Raw genomic sequence first — 14782 nt, 5'->3', positions numbered from 1 at the left:
CAGCCCCTTTGGAGGCATTGTGGAAAAGGAACTATCTTTTTTTGTGCATTTGGCTGCTCTATCGCAGGGTACCATAGTGACGGGCACGATAGAGATGAGAAGAACTGACTTTTATTGGCTTTTCTCTTCATTCCAGGGTCCCTCCCCAGCCTGACTCCGGTTCCCCCAATCACCCCCCACACACACTCACAAAGCTCCCAGGTCAGTAGGCCCAGGAGAGAAGAAGGCAGGGCCCTTGGTAAGTAAAGCAGATGAAAAGAAAAGCCTACTCTCTTTTCCCTCCCTCTCAGTCATCTCCCTCTCCCTTCTTGCCTCCTTCCTCCCATTACCAACAGCAATTATATTCAAGCCCAATAATTACAGTAACAGCAACAATAATCATCATTTATTGGGTTTGTTTTTCTAGCTTTTTAACCTCCAAAAATATTTTCCAACCTCTTGTTTGTTTTAACATCAATCTCTGGGGGAGATCTTTACAGCTGAGGAAGCTGAGATCCAGACAGGACCGCAAATCACAGGTAGAGTAGATTTACCACAGCTTGTAAATATTAACAAACAAGGTGAGACTCAGATAATACTTCAGAGGCACTGAATTGCAAATCTTGGTTTCCTGGGTCATTCCTGAGTTCCTACCATCCTTGGGATATATTCAACAGCTTTTTGGGGATCCCGGCAGAGCTGAGAATGAGGCTGGAGACGGCTTCTTCAGGCCCAGGTCAGGGACCAAATGCTGGGATAGGACATTTCCCCTCTCAGGATTGCTCTTGTGAATGGGGCTGTGGAGTGGAAGGCAGGAGAACACCTGGGGAGAAAGGCCTGTCTGGCCTGAACCTCCCTTGCCTATATCATGCCCCTCCGCTGGCGGGAGAAAAGGTTCCTCTCTGTGTCAGCTCTTCCCAAGGGAGGGGCTCTCTGCTGAGCATTTGGAGGAGAAAGGAATGAAGATCTATTGGAAGGGCGATCTCTGGCCTCAGGAAGCCCCCCGTCTGAGGGGGGAGCCACAGCCCCCGTCCTCATCCAAGAGCAGAGACATCCCTCTGAGGAGTGCAGAGGCTGTCCTAGGGCCTGGTTCTTCTGGGAAGTCTGGCCCCTCCTCCCCAAGGGTGGGGTGAGAAGTTGGGATTCCCAGAGGTCCCCATAGCCCTCAGTCTCTAAGCAGAGTGTCTTGTCTGCGCTCAAATTCCCTTTTCTCCAAGACATGGGGACCTGGAAGCCCAGGACCCCCACTGGGGTCCAGACAGATGAGAGACGGGGAGAGCAATCATGAATTCCCCCTGCCTCGCTCTGCTCTGTCCCATTAAAAGAGAGGTAGGAGGAGGAAACTGAGCAGATTTGCTTCCCAGATTCCATCTAGAAATGTAATGCCAGGGATCCCCCGCCCACCCTGTTAGGACAAGAGGCCAAGCCTCCCTACCGCACCTCGCAAGCCCCCCGCCCCCCAGGAAAACCTGAAGTCTGGTTACACAAAGCATGCTGCCCACTTTCAGGGCTCTTTTCAGAAGCTTGAGGGCAGGGGCCAGGTTCTATGCCACCTGACACACATTCTCCACTTCAGTGTCCTCTGAACTGGACTGGGAATCTTTCTTCTGGGGCTCCACCCCTTCCACCTCCTCCACCTCCGCAGTGCCTGTGAGGATGGCCAGTCGCTGGGCCAGGGTCTTGGTGTCAGGGAACAGGATAAAGTTGTAGATCAGCGAAGCCAGGACAGCCCCCGTCAGGGGTCCCACCCAGAAGATCTGAGGAGGCAGAAGTGGGTACCCTGCTCGTGAGCCGTCAGGACCATAGGGTGGTTTTGGGACCCCACCTGCTTCCCAGTGTTGACTTGGTCTCCCAGGAACCCTGGAGCCATCTACGTGGTGGCAGATTTGAGAAGCACAAGTCCTGACCTCCCACTCTGAGTGCCCGCAGGTGAAGGGACCTTGCCTCCCACAGGGCTGGGCCAGGCTCCCCGCCACCCCTGCCTCTCTCTTCTCGCCTTCCCATTCCAGCCCAGAACCCCGGCTAGTGCTGTTCCTGTCCCTGCTGGTGTGTGTGTGTGTGTGTGTGTCTATTTCTGTTTGTCTTTTTCTTTATCCAAGTTTGGAAATTGGTCCAGCTGGAAGGAGTGAATAAGGAAACAGCCAGGACTTGAGGCCTGGGCCAAGGCTGCAGCTCCTGCCCTGGCTCATTTCTTGCCAGTCCACTGGGTACCCCAGACTTTTTGAAGCTGGAAAGAAAGGATACTGGCCCCGGTCTTCTGAGCTTCGGGAAACCTCCACTGGGGGTCAAGATGGTCTGTGGCAGGGGGACTTGTCTCCCCAGGTGTCTGTGGTCCTCCTGCTGGTGAAAGTCCCTATTGCCACTGGGGCCCTCTCCCTTCCCCTGGCTGCCAGCAGAGGGTCTCACCCAGTGGACTGCGAACTTCCCGACGATGACAGCAGAACCAAAGGAGCGGGCTGGGTTCATGGAGCAGCCGGTGAAGTAGATCTGGGGAGTGAGTGCAGGTCAGGGCGTGAGGAGGCTGAAGGCAGGCCTGGGAGGGGACGGTGCCCTCCACCATGGCTCAGAGTCCCAGCCCCAGACTTGGCCTCTGCAACACCCTATCCGGGGCCTGGAGTGCGGGGCACAGCCTTGGCCCCAAGACACGAGGGCTCAGGGAAGGACACTTCCTCGCCTTCAGGGCCCCTGCAGCCTCCCCAGGGAGGGACCAGTGGGTACATGGGCCCGGTGTCCCCTTTGCCTCTTACCCCAATGAGGTGGCCCACTGCCACAGAGGCTCCAATCGTGGCAGCTGGGGAGCCAGTAGTCTGTCTGCTGTCGGTGGAAGCAAAAACGCAGAGCACAAGCTGCAGGGTCAGGACTAGCTCCACTGCCACCGCCTGGCCCGTGGAGACGCTGCTCCGGACCTGTGCAAGGGGGTTACACTGCAGCCAGCGGGCTCTGCCCGGGGCTGGTGACCCCTTGGGCCTCATTTCCTCACTGTAAGGGGTGAGACGCCTCGCCACTGCCAGTCCCAGGACTTAAGGAGCTAATGGGCTGAGGAGAGCTGTGTGGTGGGGTTCAGGTGAGCCCCAGACACTTGCTCCCTGCAGAAGCGAGTGGCACCCCCCCCCCCACTCCACGGCTCGGTTGGGGCCAGTGGTTCAGGGGGAGGCGGGGGCCCAGGACTGGTGGGAACAGGAAGGCTGGGGCAGCTAAGATGCACGACGCACGTCTGCAAGCTGCCTGGCTGGGAGGGGCCGTGGGTAGGAGTGGAAGGTGGGGACTCAGGGAAGTAAGTGGAACACAGATGATTAGAGGAATCTGGGGGAGTGAGACAGGCCTCAGGGTGCTGGGGAGGGAGGAACAGGGGACAACAGAGGAGCGGGGGACGTGGGGCGGACCCGGGGAGGTGAAGTGCGTGCAGGGTCCCCTGCCGCTACCCACAGCTCCACCTCTCCCCACCTACCCCCACCCTTAAGTGCCTGGTTCTTTTCCGACTCCTATCCCTTAGTGTGGCTTCTTCCTGCTCCCCCTGTTCCTTGCACCACAATCCCATTCCTGCCCTCCCTGCACTAAGGCCACAGTCATTCCCCTGGGTCCCAGGTCCCAGCCCAGAGCAGGTGTGGAGCACATGCTCTGTTACCTCCCTGTCCCCTCTCCTCCAGCCTGGCCCTACCCCCCTTTCCACCTGTATGGACCTGCCCCCTCCCCCTCTCTGCACCTACCACGTTGACCCCAAAGGTCTCTCGGATGTCCCCAGGCGTCACCCCGTAAAGCAGAGCAGCCCCCGCTGTGGCCCCTGCCAGCTGGGCAGCCACGTAGGCCACAGCACGGGGCAGGGAGATTTGGGAGCCCACGAGGAAGGCCAGCGTCACAGCAGGGTTGACGTGGGCCCCACTAGCCTTCCAGGTGATCTGCACGATCACGGCCGTGGCCAGGTTGAAGGTGATGGCAATCTGCAGCATAGAGGGAAGCGCCAAGGGCCATCTCAGAGCCGAGCCCACGCCAAAGAACACGTACAGCCCCGTGGCCAGGAACTCGGCAAACAGAGCCTTGCTGATGGTCGTCCAGAGCCGGCACACCAGTATCTTGGCCAAGCTGCGCCTGCCTGACTCCATTGCGTCCGGGTCCTGGTGCCTTTGCTCCCGGGGCCTCTGTTTCTCTTCCCTCTGATCTCCTCTGCCTCCTCTGGTCTCCTGTCTCCGGGCTGCTCCGGCCCCAGCCTGCAGCTCTCTACCACAGTGCTGCTGTCCTGAGGACTGTGTGGTCAGACTGGCAGGGGGCGGGCTGCCAGGGTTATGTGCGTCTGGGTGGGTGGGAGTAGGGGTGGCATGAGGGGTGGCTCTCACATGCCCGCTCCACCCTAAGCTCACCTGACGGCTGGAGGAGGGGGGCCCTCCCCGGGCACTGAGCTGGAACCTCCCAGGAGTTTTCCAAGCTGGACAGGCCTAACTCTGCTGCGGGCAGACGCCCAGCCTCGGGGGCCGCAGGTGCCGGAGTAGCGCGGGCCGTGGGATTCCAGGGCGCTCCCATCCCCGATGTCAGCTTAGACAGAGCAAGATCACTCAGATCCCCAAGTCCAAGGCCTGCTTCAGAGGGCCCTGTGCACTCTCCGCAGCACCTGTTCTCCCGGCCCCCTTTGCCTGCAGGCTCGGCCTCCAAGTGGGCTCATGCTATTCTGAGCCCCATAAACCCAGATATGAATGAAGCTCTGTCCTCCATTCCCACCTAAAACCCCACTCACTGAAAGCTGATGTGAACGGAGTCAGCTTTACTGAGGACGTGGGCCTGTGTGGGTGCAGGGGGGCAGATGGAGGGGGTGTTTATTCCACAGCTGATCAGTGACAGCCGTGGCAATGGGCACCTCTGCTGCCCGCCAGCCAGGAGTTTCCACTGGCCCTTCACCCACTTCTGCCTCTTTCTGCCTCCCCTCCCCCAACTCAGCCCTTCCCCTTACTTCTCTGCTCTCCTCCTTCTCAGGGGCCAAAACAATCCCTCTCACGCCACACAGCGTAGCTTACTATTTTTGTGGCTATGCTGGCCCTAAGGTTACCCATGCCCTAGGCTCTGCCCTTTAACCCCCAGCAATATACCAAGGTATTTTCTCAAATAAAAGTGTTCCTTCCCTAAGAAGAACCTGCCGAGCTGTTAAAATAGTACACTCTTCACCTGTTCACCACATCTGGGTGCCCTGACCTCACCCCCCGCCATATCTCCCTGCCCAGTGGTTGTCCCCTGGTGTCCTCAGGCTCCCCAAATGCCACCTGTCTCACAACGAGATCCTCATCTCTCCCTGTGACCCCAAAAGCACTCCTCCTGTTGTCCCCAGCTCAGTTGGTGGCACCTGGGAGGCATCCTTGACCTCACCCTCCCGCCCCCATCCAGCGAAGGCAGCAAGTCCTACTGATACTGAATCCTAAATCTTTCTTGACTGTGCCCTCTTCTTGCCACCCCTGCTGCCCTGCAGCCTTTAACCATTCTCTCTGTCTTCTCCCTTGCTCCGCGCCAATCAATTATCCACGCTGCAGCCTGAGCGATCTTTCTAAAATGCAAATCTGATCCTGCTGCTCCCTGGTAACGTCACTTTAAAGCCTCCCGTCCCCTCTGTGAGCTCCGTGCCTGGCCTACAAGGTCCTCTGGGATCCTGCTCCTCCTACCTCACCTCTCCCCACTTTTTGCCTTGTCCTTTACCCTCTGGCCTCACCAAATGGCCAATGGTTCTAGAACACTCCATGCTGGTCTCGCCTTGGGGGATGCTCTCTCCTCTCCCTGGAAAGCCCATCCCACGTCCTTTGCTTGGGTGAGTCCTATTCCTCAGGCTCAGCTTTGATGTCACCTCCCCCTTTCCTGGGTGAGGGGGCAGGAGCCAAGTTTTGTTCATCCCTACATGTAACGTCTTGCACAGGGATTTGCTCACTGCTGCCACTAAGGTCCTCAATAAATATTTGTTGAATGAATGAATGAGTGAATAAAAGCTTCTTGGCCTCCTGGAGGCAGGTGACTTTCATGTCTGCTTCATTTCAGCTGGCTCTCCTTACAGCCTTATACCTGTCCTCACCTGGGACTGGGTCTTCTGAAATCTTCAAGTGAAACATCCCAACTCTGACCACAGGCTCTGTCCATCCACCCTCCCCCATTTCAGTCCCAGTCACATTCTTCCCCAATGTCTCCCCCAGCCCCTTTCTGTTCATCCAGCCATCCTGGCTTGACTCTACCTTCTCCAGCCAGATCCCCTGGCATCTCACCTCAGTGCCCTCTGTCCCAGCTCCCTGTTCTCTGCACCCCGCCCCCCCCCAACCGTGTCCCTCCATCCTCATTCTTCTCCACACCCCTCTGCCCCCATCTGCCCTGCTGAGCGCTGCTGGAGAAACTCGCCCAGCCGTGCAGACTGCCGCCATGACAAGTCCATGGTCTCTGGCCTCAGTAGGGGTCACAGCTCTGCTCAGCAATCCTTACACCACACCGTCGCCAGGCGGCTCTCTCCCCATTCTTCTAAGCTCTACTTCAAACCTTCCGTACTCTCTTCAAGTACCCTACCTTGCTCTGGCTTTCCTCCGGCAGATCTACTTGCCTCCTGTCCTACCTAGAAAGTGAAACCAGCTGGCAAGACTTCTTCCCATCCCTCCACCCCACCCTCCCCCCAGCCGCAAACTCACCTGCAGCTGCCCCATGCCCTTACCAGCTTCCCTTTGACCCTGAAGAAGAGGCAGCCCTTCTCCTGTGTCTGCGTCAGGGGGCCCCTCCTTGTGTTCTTGTCTCCCTTTGGGCAACTGGGGCCCTCTCTTGGCCATTCCCAGCCTCATCTACAATTTTCACTTCTCCCTCTCCTGGCTGCTTCTTTATAATGTGCCTGGGTAATCACGGAGTAGTGGAGAGACCATGGGTTTGGAATGCCTTTCCTCTTTGTTTCTCTTTCAAGACTTTGCTCAAGTTCAATTCCTCTATGAAGCCTGCCCTAATTTTCACCTCCAGGAGAGTCAGGGCAAGCTTTGTAGAGAAGCTGGGCTTGGACAAAGCCAGTGGCTACTTCTGGCTTTGACCTCCTCAGTGCCTCCACTGTTCCAGTGCAGACTCCCAGGCTTGCCTGGCATGAAGGAGTCTTTCAAGAAATGCTCAAGATTGAAGGAATGTAGTGTGAGTGACATTCCTCTCTGGCCCTGGGGTTGGGGGGTGAGGGTGGGGGGAATTCCCTGCCTAGGGGCTGTCCCAGGGAATCTCCCGGGCATCTGTCTCCTTCCCTCCCCTCAGACAGGGTCATACAGGGCCTGGGGACAGACACCTGCCGGTCCCTACATCTTACCTAGCCTCAGTTTCTGCACCTGTACACAGGCACCAAACAGCAGTAATGCCTGTCTGTTGAGAACCTTTGATAAGACAAGAAAGTGAAAGCATTTGAACACTGCCACATATTCTGTACCCCTGACCAGTGCTTAACTCCTGTGACCTCAGCTTTCCCACTTTTAAAATGGAGATGTTGGGAATTCCATGGTGGTCCAGTGGTTAGGATTCTGAGCTTTCACTGTCAGGAGCCCAGGTTCGATCCCTGGTTGGGGAACTAAGATCCTGCAAGCCACGTGGTATGGCCAAAAAAAAAAAAAAGGTGGAGCTGATAATTCCCACCTCCCTAGGAGAGCGTCCCCCAGTCAGAAAATGTTGGTTATTAGGACTGTCACCTCCCTTCCCACTCCAGCGAGACAGCTGTGAGGGCCGTGCTGGGGTGGGAAGGGTCCAGGACAAGCAGCACCTGAGGCCCCTGCTCTGGGCCCTGGAGACTGAGAGTCTTAAGTGTAGTGGCAGCCCTGGTCTCCAGTTGGCCTAGAGCAGAACCTCCTGGGGCCCTGCCTGGCCTGGAACAAGGTCCTTCACCCACTGAGGACAGGTGGACATTGGCCAGGACTTGCTCCAGCTCCAGCCAGCATGTCCCTGGACCCAGCCAGTCCTGGGCCCTGGTAGCACGCTTCTGAGGTCACTCTTGCTCCAAGAGCTTTTGTCAAGCCCCACACCTGGCTGCCTACAGCTGCCTGTCAGGTGGCTGTGTGCTCTTAACCTCTCAGAGGCCTGTCTCTGGGCTCCCCAGACTAGCGAGTTGGGCATCTCTGTGGGGAGATGTGTGTGTGGTGTGTGCGTGGACACAAGGGGCAATGTGAGCTCTGACTGAGGTTCTCTCTCAGGGCTTGGAGAGGATGGGGGAGCAAGAAGGAGGGGAAGGAGGAGGGAACTGGAAGAGATGAGAAGGGACAATAAAAACATGACAGAAAGGGAAAGATTCAAGGTAGTTTCCCTTGTATCCCCTCACCCTTCCCCACAAAATGGTGGAAAGAGGAAGCTGAGGCTCAGAAGGGGGCTGACAGAGCCGACCCTCCCGGCAACCCCTCCTCCTGTCCATCCATCTAGACAGCAAACCCTCTGTCTGTTCTCTGCATGACCCCTAGTCCTCCTCCATCTTTCCATCATGTCACCATGTCCACCTTCCTACCGGGTGAAACTGGTAGCCCCTGGGCAGAGGAGGAGGGGAAGGGGAGGAAGCCTCCTACAGGAGAGTCAAAGCTCTTTTGGGTTCTGTCTTCAGGTGGAGCAGAGGGTCAGAGGGATGACTGAGCATGTGTGTGCCTGGATATGACACACACGTATACCTCGCTGAGAACACGTGGGGCCAGGCAGCTGGGTCTGGTCCCGAGCGGCCCTGTGAGAGGGAATGGGGGACGGGCGATGTGGCTCTGCACACACGCGGAGTGAGCGGTCTATGCCGAAAGACGGAGCCCGCTGGGTACAACCGAAGATCCTTGCGGAGCGGCGCTAGCGTGTGCGGGCTCGTGTGTGCGCAGGTCTTTGTGAGCCCCGGACTCGAGCCGCGCGGGGAGGATCCGACACCAGGGAGCGCAGCGCCCTCTGCTGGCCAAACTGCCCGGCCCGCGGCACCTAGTCAGCCCCATATGCCCTAGGCGGACCCTCGCCCTCGGACTGGCCAGTACCTCCCTCGGACTGGGTGCCCCGCCCATCCCTGAGGGCCTGTCCCTCATAGGCCCACCGTTCACCCCGTCATGCTCCCCGTGGGACCCGTCGGAGAAAGGAACCAAGTTGCTGGGCTGGATGGAGAGGCCTGCCTCCCAGTCACGGCTGTGCCTCACTTGAGTTTTGCGTGGAAGTCTTGCGAGGAGGTCTGATATTCTCGTCCACAACCGCCGGAGGAGGAAGCTGAGGCTCAGATTGGGGTTGAGAGAGCCGACCCTCCCAGCAACCCATCCTCCTGCCCACCCATCTAGACAGCTAACCCTCTGTCTGTTCTTGGCCTTGACCCCTAGTCCTCCTCCATCTCTCCATTCTGTCACCTTGTCCACTTTCCTACCAGGTGAAACTGGCAGCCCCTGGGCGGGCAGAGGAATCCCCTCTCTTCTGTACAGACAGTGGGGTGGGGGTGGGGGGCTGGGGGTAACTGCTTCCTGGTGGCCCAGGGGACCGAGGCCTGAAAGACTCCCCAGGGCCCCCTCTCCTCCACGCCGCATCTGGCCCAGACCCGGGACTTGGGGAAGAGGAAGCGCCGCAGCGGTGGATTCGGTGGACGAGGTCCCCCCCTGCTGGTCGGAGCTGACACTTGCGCCGGGCTCTTGGGTAGGGGCAGGGGTGGAGGCAGCGGGTGGGGGACCGCTCCTTTACCGGGGCTTCACACACACTGCCATTTGGTGTTTACTGCAAGCCGTCAGGCAGGCAGGGCAGGGTGCCGGCTGCCGCTGCCATTTACATATACTAGACTCAAGTTTGGAGGAGGGCTGGGGAGTCTGCCCCGCCTCACCTACAGCCCCTGGGACTGACCCTGGCCAGCCACTGTCTATAGCTTCTCCCATCGCTTCTCAGTCCATCTCCTGGCCCTGCTGGCCCCTCCTCTTCTGAGGCAAAACTGAAAACCACGGGGGAGAGGTTCCCACACCAGGGAGAAGCGCGAGCTCGGGTTTAAACACTCTCGGGAGAGCAGAGGCCCAGAACTGCGGTGTGGCTGGGGTCCCAGCTGTGGACGTGCTGGTTTTTCTTCACACTAGCAAATCGAGCCCTCGATCTGAGGTGCCTGTCCCTGTTTGCACAAGGGTTTCCCTTTTATCCATTGTTTCATTTTATCCTCATAACAATCCATGAAATGGGTACAAGTATCCCCATTTTACAGATGAGGTAATTAAAACCCAGACAGCTTGTGTTATCCAAAGTTGCACAACCAGGTTTGAACTCAAAGCCAGAGTGACTCTGATAAGGAGTCGTGTCCTGAGCTGTTGTGTGCCCCTCTCGCCACAGAGAGCAGCCCAGCCCCAGGAATCCCACTCCCTCCCTTCATCCGACCCCACAAGGACCCTGTGAGGAAAGCATTTTTTATCCTCACTTTATAGCTTAAGAGATGGGAGGCTTAGTGAGTTGAAGGGGGTCTCCTAAGGAGTGTCAGTGGCAAGGGGACAAGGGCGGGTAAGGGCAGAGCTACAGGCCCAGAGGGGAAGACGGTGGGAACCATGGCTGGTAGAGGCTGGGCTGGGTATGGCTTCTGGTAGGGATGGGGGCAGGGGGCTTCTCCCTCTGAGCACAGGCGCCCAACGTGGCACATTTTTGGCACACTGAGGGGCAGAGAGGGGAGTCCGGGACTGTGTCTCCTGCCCAATGACAGACCTGGCTGGTCACCCCATCGGCATCTCAAGGGGCTGCCCGGCCGGTTCACTTCTGCCTAGCACACCCTGGCACTGGTGCCAGGCCCTCCTCAAGTGGCAGGGACTTGACATAGCTGAGGAGGGAGGGGCAAGCAGGCAGGCAACTCGGTGAGGACCCCTCCTTCTCTGCTCCCACTGCCCCCCTCCTGACCTCTAGCTCTGTTGCTACATTTGGTCTCTTTCTCTCTCTCCTCCCAACCCCGTCTCTGACTCTCTAAGCCTCCCCTGGCCTCAGCTTCCCTGTCTTTCCCCAGAGGATTGTGGAGACTGTGAAAGAGGGTGTGGGATGATGAGGAGGAGAGGTGATGAGCCAGAGTATCCTGAGGTGAGGCTTCTGGAGAGAGACGAGGCCGAACATGAATGTCAGTGGTTTATTGGGAAGCCTCCACCCCTAACACCAGCAGCCCTACCCCATGCATCCTTGAGCAGAAATAAATAAGGCGGCATGTAATGAACCAGTTTGCCTCCCTCCTAAAGAGCTCTGGGGAAGGTCAGCCTCTGCTGTCCCAGGGGCTGGGATCCCCCTGGCTCTTGAGGAGGGGCTGGGGAGAGGGAGGGGACACAGACTGCCAACCACCCCTTCCTGGCCTGGCCTGGGGCAGCCTGCAAGCTTAGCACTGCGTTCACAATGCCTGAGGTCTGACCTCGCTGCAGCAGTCTGCCCTGTGCCAGAGAGACCCCTTCCCCACCAGACCCCAGCCCCTGGCCCCCACCCCAAGAGTCCCATCCTGGGCTCCTCCTCCCAACTCTAACCGTTCAGCCTGGGGAGCCAGCACCCCCTCCCCAGCCCAGAGGACCCGGCTGCGGGGGAAGGAAGCTTGCTGTCCTATATTTCTCTTCTTTCCCCCTGCGGTTCAGGGGCCGAGAGGCTGGCCCCCGCGTGATGCTGGTCACTGGGCAGTCAGCTCCATGGTCTTCTTCCGCTCCTCTCGCTGCTCCTCCCAGTCCTCCTCGGGCTCGTACGTGCCCTTGACGATGGCCACACGCTCACTCAGGCTCAGGGCGTTGGGGGAGAACAGGTAGAAGTAGAGGATAGCAGCCAAGGCGGCCCCCACGATGGGCCCCACCCAGAACACCTGGTGGAGACAGAGCAGTGTCAGTGGGCCGAGCCCCAGGCCTCAGAGACCAAGAGCTCCCCCTCCAGAGGACAGACCTATGGGCCTCTCAGAGGAGACAGACAGAGAGACTTCCAGACCTCCCGAAGGAAAGACTTCTCCCCACTTCAGGGACAGATATACTGACACCCCACTCCCCAATGACAGGGACATGGACCACAGACACCCAGATCCTCAGAGGAGACAGACATCTCCAGAGGGACAGGGCCCCGCCAACCCCACCCTAAAGAGAGACAAATGAACCTTCAGAGGGAACAGACATGGAGATCCTCGGAGAGATGAACAGAACGCCTCTCCCTTCCACACAGGGATAGAGACAGACTCTGGAGAGCTCTCAAAGGAGATGACAGACAGATTGTCCAGAGGGACAGACCCACAGGGAGGAAGACTCTCCCCATTCCCCCAACAGGGACAGATAAATAAAACATCAAAGAGGACAGACACACGGGCCCCCTGCCCCCCACCACCCAGAAAGGTGGAAGCAGAATCCTCAGAGAGCAGCACTGGAGTACAGATCCTTTTCCCTTCCCCAGAGGGACAGACACACATAGTCAGTCCCTCCCCTCAAACCAGGGTCCCCTGCCTAAAAAATCTACCCCCGCCCCTGTCCTTGTTCCGGCTGCATCCCCTTCTCTCTCCAGCCACCCCCAAGCTCTAGGCCCCCATCATCCGGAAAGTCCTGTTAGCTGTCAGCTGCTAAGGCTGGGTTTCTAGGCCTTCATTGTCAGGGAGCCAGGGGAGGCCCAGACTCACCCAGTGCGAGGGGCTGAACTGGTTCATGATCACTGCGGGGCCGAGAGAGCGGGCCGGGTTCATGGAGCAGCCGGTGAAGTAGATCTGGACGGAGGGAGGGAGGTGGTGAGGAGGGCAGCGTGCTTCTCTACTCCCATCCGGCCCGGACTCTCCCCGGGTCCCCCAGCAGTTCAGGGGCTGAGCCAGGTCTCCAACTGTCTCCCAATTCCTAGGCTGGTGACCTCTCCCTCCACAGGTTCCTACGGACCCCTCCTCTCCTCTCTGTCCTGCGCTTGGGCTTGGCTTCCTGCCCCCGTCCCAACTCCCACTCACTTCCATCTTTCCTCAGACTGGAGAAGGTTTGAGGGGATCAAGTCTGGGCCAGAGTAGAGCAGCTCCACTCCAGGCCTTAACTGCCAGGCTCATTGGTTCAGAAGGTACTCCCCATTATTTGCCCCAAGGGGCAGCAATGCTCACCCCCACTAGGTGGCCCAGTGTGACGGACAAGCCAATAGACAGGGCTGGGGAGCCCACAGGGCTGGTGCGGCGGGAGTCGGTGGAGGAGAAGATACAGATCGCCAGCTGGAAGGTCAGAATCATTTCCACCGCAACGGCCTGGCCCGGAGTTGTGTTGTTGTTGAGCTGCAAGGGAAGGGTGTGGTAGAGACCCTGCCTTCTTCTGCCTCTATGGCCAGGGACTTGGGGGGATGGGCTTTTGGTCTCCAGGGACATCTAGAGCCTGAGCAGCTGGAAGCCAAGCCCTGTCACATCAGGGAGGTCATCTGCTGAAGAGACTACATACTTCGCAGTGAGCACAAAGCTTGGAACACAAAGCTGTGGCTAAAGGGCAAGTGTGACGGGAGCTCTTCCTGGACACAGGCCTGTCACTCGTTCTGCCCAGTCCCCAATCCCCACAAGCTGGCATTTACCCTCCCTCCTATGGGCAGCTGCCCAGTTTGCTTACGGCACCCCCCAAGCCCGCCTCCCGCCTGTGCCTGACCCGCTGCCAGTTCCAACCTCAAACCCGTCTCTCTGGCGGGGCTGACTCACCGCTTGACAATGGCCGAGAAAATCCTCCTCTGTGTTTGATTAATGAACCCAGTTTGCATGGGACATGGGGGCTGAATCTGGGGCTGCGTGCGGGGGAGGCAGCAGGGGGCCAGGAGCAGGAACCAATACTCATCAGAGACTGCATGCACTGGCACCACATTAGGGAGTTCACAAGCACGGTTTCTACACGTAACTCCCTGACCCCTGCTGTTATGGAGGAGTCCCACGTAATAGTCCCTGCTGTTACGGCCATTCCCACGTAGTGTGAGTGAGAAAAACGAGACCCGGAGAGGCCAGGGTCACCGAAGACAGCATCACAACCCACCTCTCTCCGATGGTCCCATGAGACCACTCCACTGAGGAGCACACAGGAGCAATGAGGCGCCCAAGAGGACAGAAGAGCTCAGAGGTAAGACAGGCAAAGAGAGAGAAGTTTGGGGTAAGAAAAGAGGGGCAGTAGGCAGGCACCAGGAGAGAGGCCAGCATGGGGCAGCACGAGGGGGTCAGGCAGAGGAGGTGAATATGAACCACAGGAGTGGGCTGAGGGGCACACACCGAGATTCATCTTCCCGGCCTTAGGAGGCTGTGACCTTCCTGGCAGAGGTGTGCACTGGACCACTCTGTGGCACCCATTCGGGAGATGGGGTTTGGGGGCCAGGTCCAGAGCCCACCACAGGGTCCCTGCCCCACAACCAGCCCCGTGGGCACTCACCGCGTTGACGGCCAGATTGCCTCGGGCATCGCGTGGTGCCACCCCATAGAGGATGCCAGCCCCGGCAATGGCGCCCACCAGCTGGGCCACCACGTAGAAGGCTGCCCGGAGCAGGGAGATCTGGTTGCCCAGTAGGAGGGCCACTGTGATGGCGGGGTTCATGTGGCCACCGCTCACGGGCCCCAGGGCCTGGGCCATGGTGCCTACGGCCAGGCCGAAGGTCAGCGAGATCTGCAGGATGGTGGGCAGCGCCGACGGCCACTTGAGTGCCGAGCCGAGGCCGAAGAAGACGAGGATGAGGGTGGCCAGGAACTCTGCGAACACTGCCTTGAGAAAGGCCGCGGAGCACACCTCCTTCTTCATGGTCTTGAGGCAGCAGCCCCCGCAGGGGTCGCACGTCGGGGCGGCGGCGCAGCGGGCCGGGGGGGACTGGCTCCCGGGCGCCGAGCGCTCTCCGGCGCCCGCGGCGTGCCTCGCCTCCTGGCGCGGGCCCTGCGGGGCGCGCTATATACAAGGCAGGCGCCCCGCGG

General features: G+C 58.8%; 2 protein-coding genes across 2 annotated transcripts; both read right to left on the bottom strand.

Moving 5' to 3' along the window:
- Positions 1-370: 370 nt before the first annotated feature.
- Positions 371-4260, bottom strand: AQP6 (aquaporin 6). Its single transcript, XM_059935863.1, has 4 exons — positions 3687-4260; positions 2727-2885; positions 2386-2466; positions 371-1736 (listed from the first exon to the last, which is right to left on the bottom strand). Exons 1-4 carry the CDS (start codon positions 4077-4079, stop codon positions 1524-1526), a joined length of 846 nt encoding a protein of 281 aa, XP_059791846.1. The 5' UTR covers positions 4080-4260; the 3' UTR covers positions 371-1523.
- Positions 4261-11371: 7111 nt separating this feature from the next.
- AQP5 (aquaporin 5) lies at positions 11372-14720 on the bottom strand. The gene is made up of 4 exons (XM_059935862.1): positions 14253-14720; positions 12968-13132; positions 12512-12595; positions 11372-11719 (listed from the first exon to the last, which is right to left on the bottom strand). Exons 1-4 carry the CDS (start codon positions 14613-14615, stop codon positions 11534-11536), a joined length of 798 nt encoding a protein of 265 aa, XP_059791845.1. The 5' UTR covers positions 14616-14720; the 3' UTR covers positions 11372-11533.
- Positions 14721-14782: the final 62 nt, after the last annotated feature.

This window comes from Balaenoptera ricei, chromosome 10, assembly GCF_028023285.1.
Source record: "Balaenoptera ricei isolate mBalRic1 chromosome 10, mBalRic1.hap2, whole genome shotgun sequence".
In the NCBI taxonomy this organism is placed as follows: Eukaryota; Metazoa; Chordata; class Mammalia; order Artiodactyla; family Balaenopteridae; genus Balaenoptera; species Balaenoptera ricei.
This window is presented reverse-complemented; position numbering and strand designations above follow the sequence as displayed.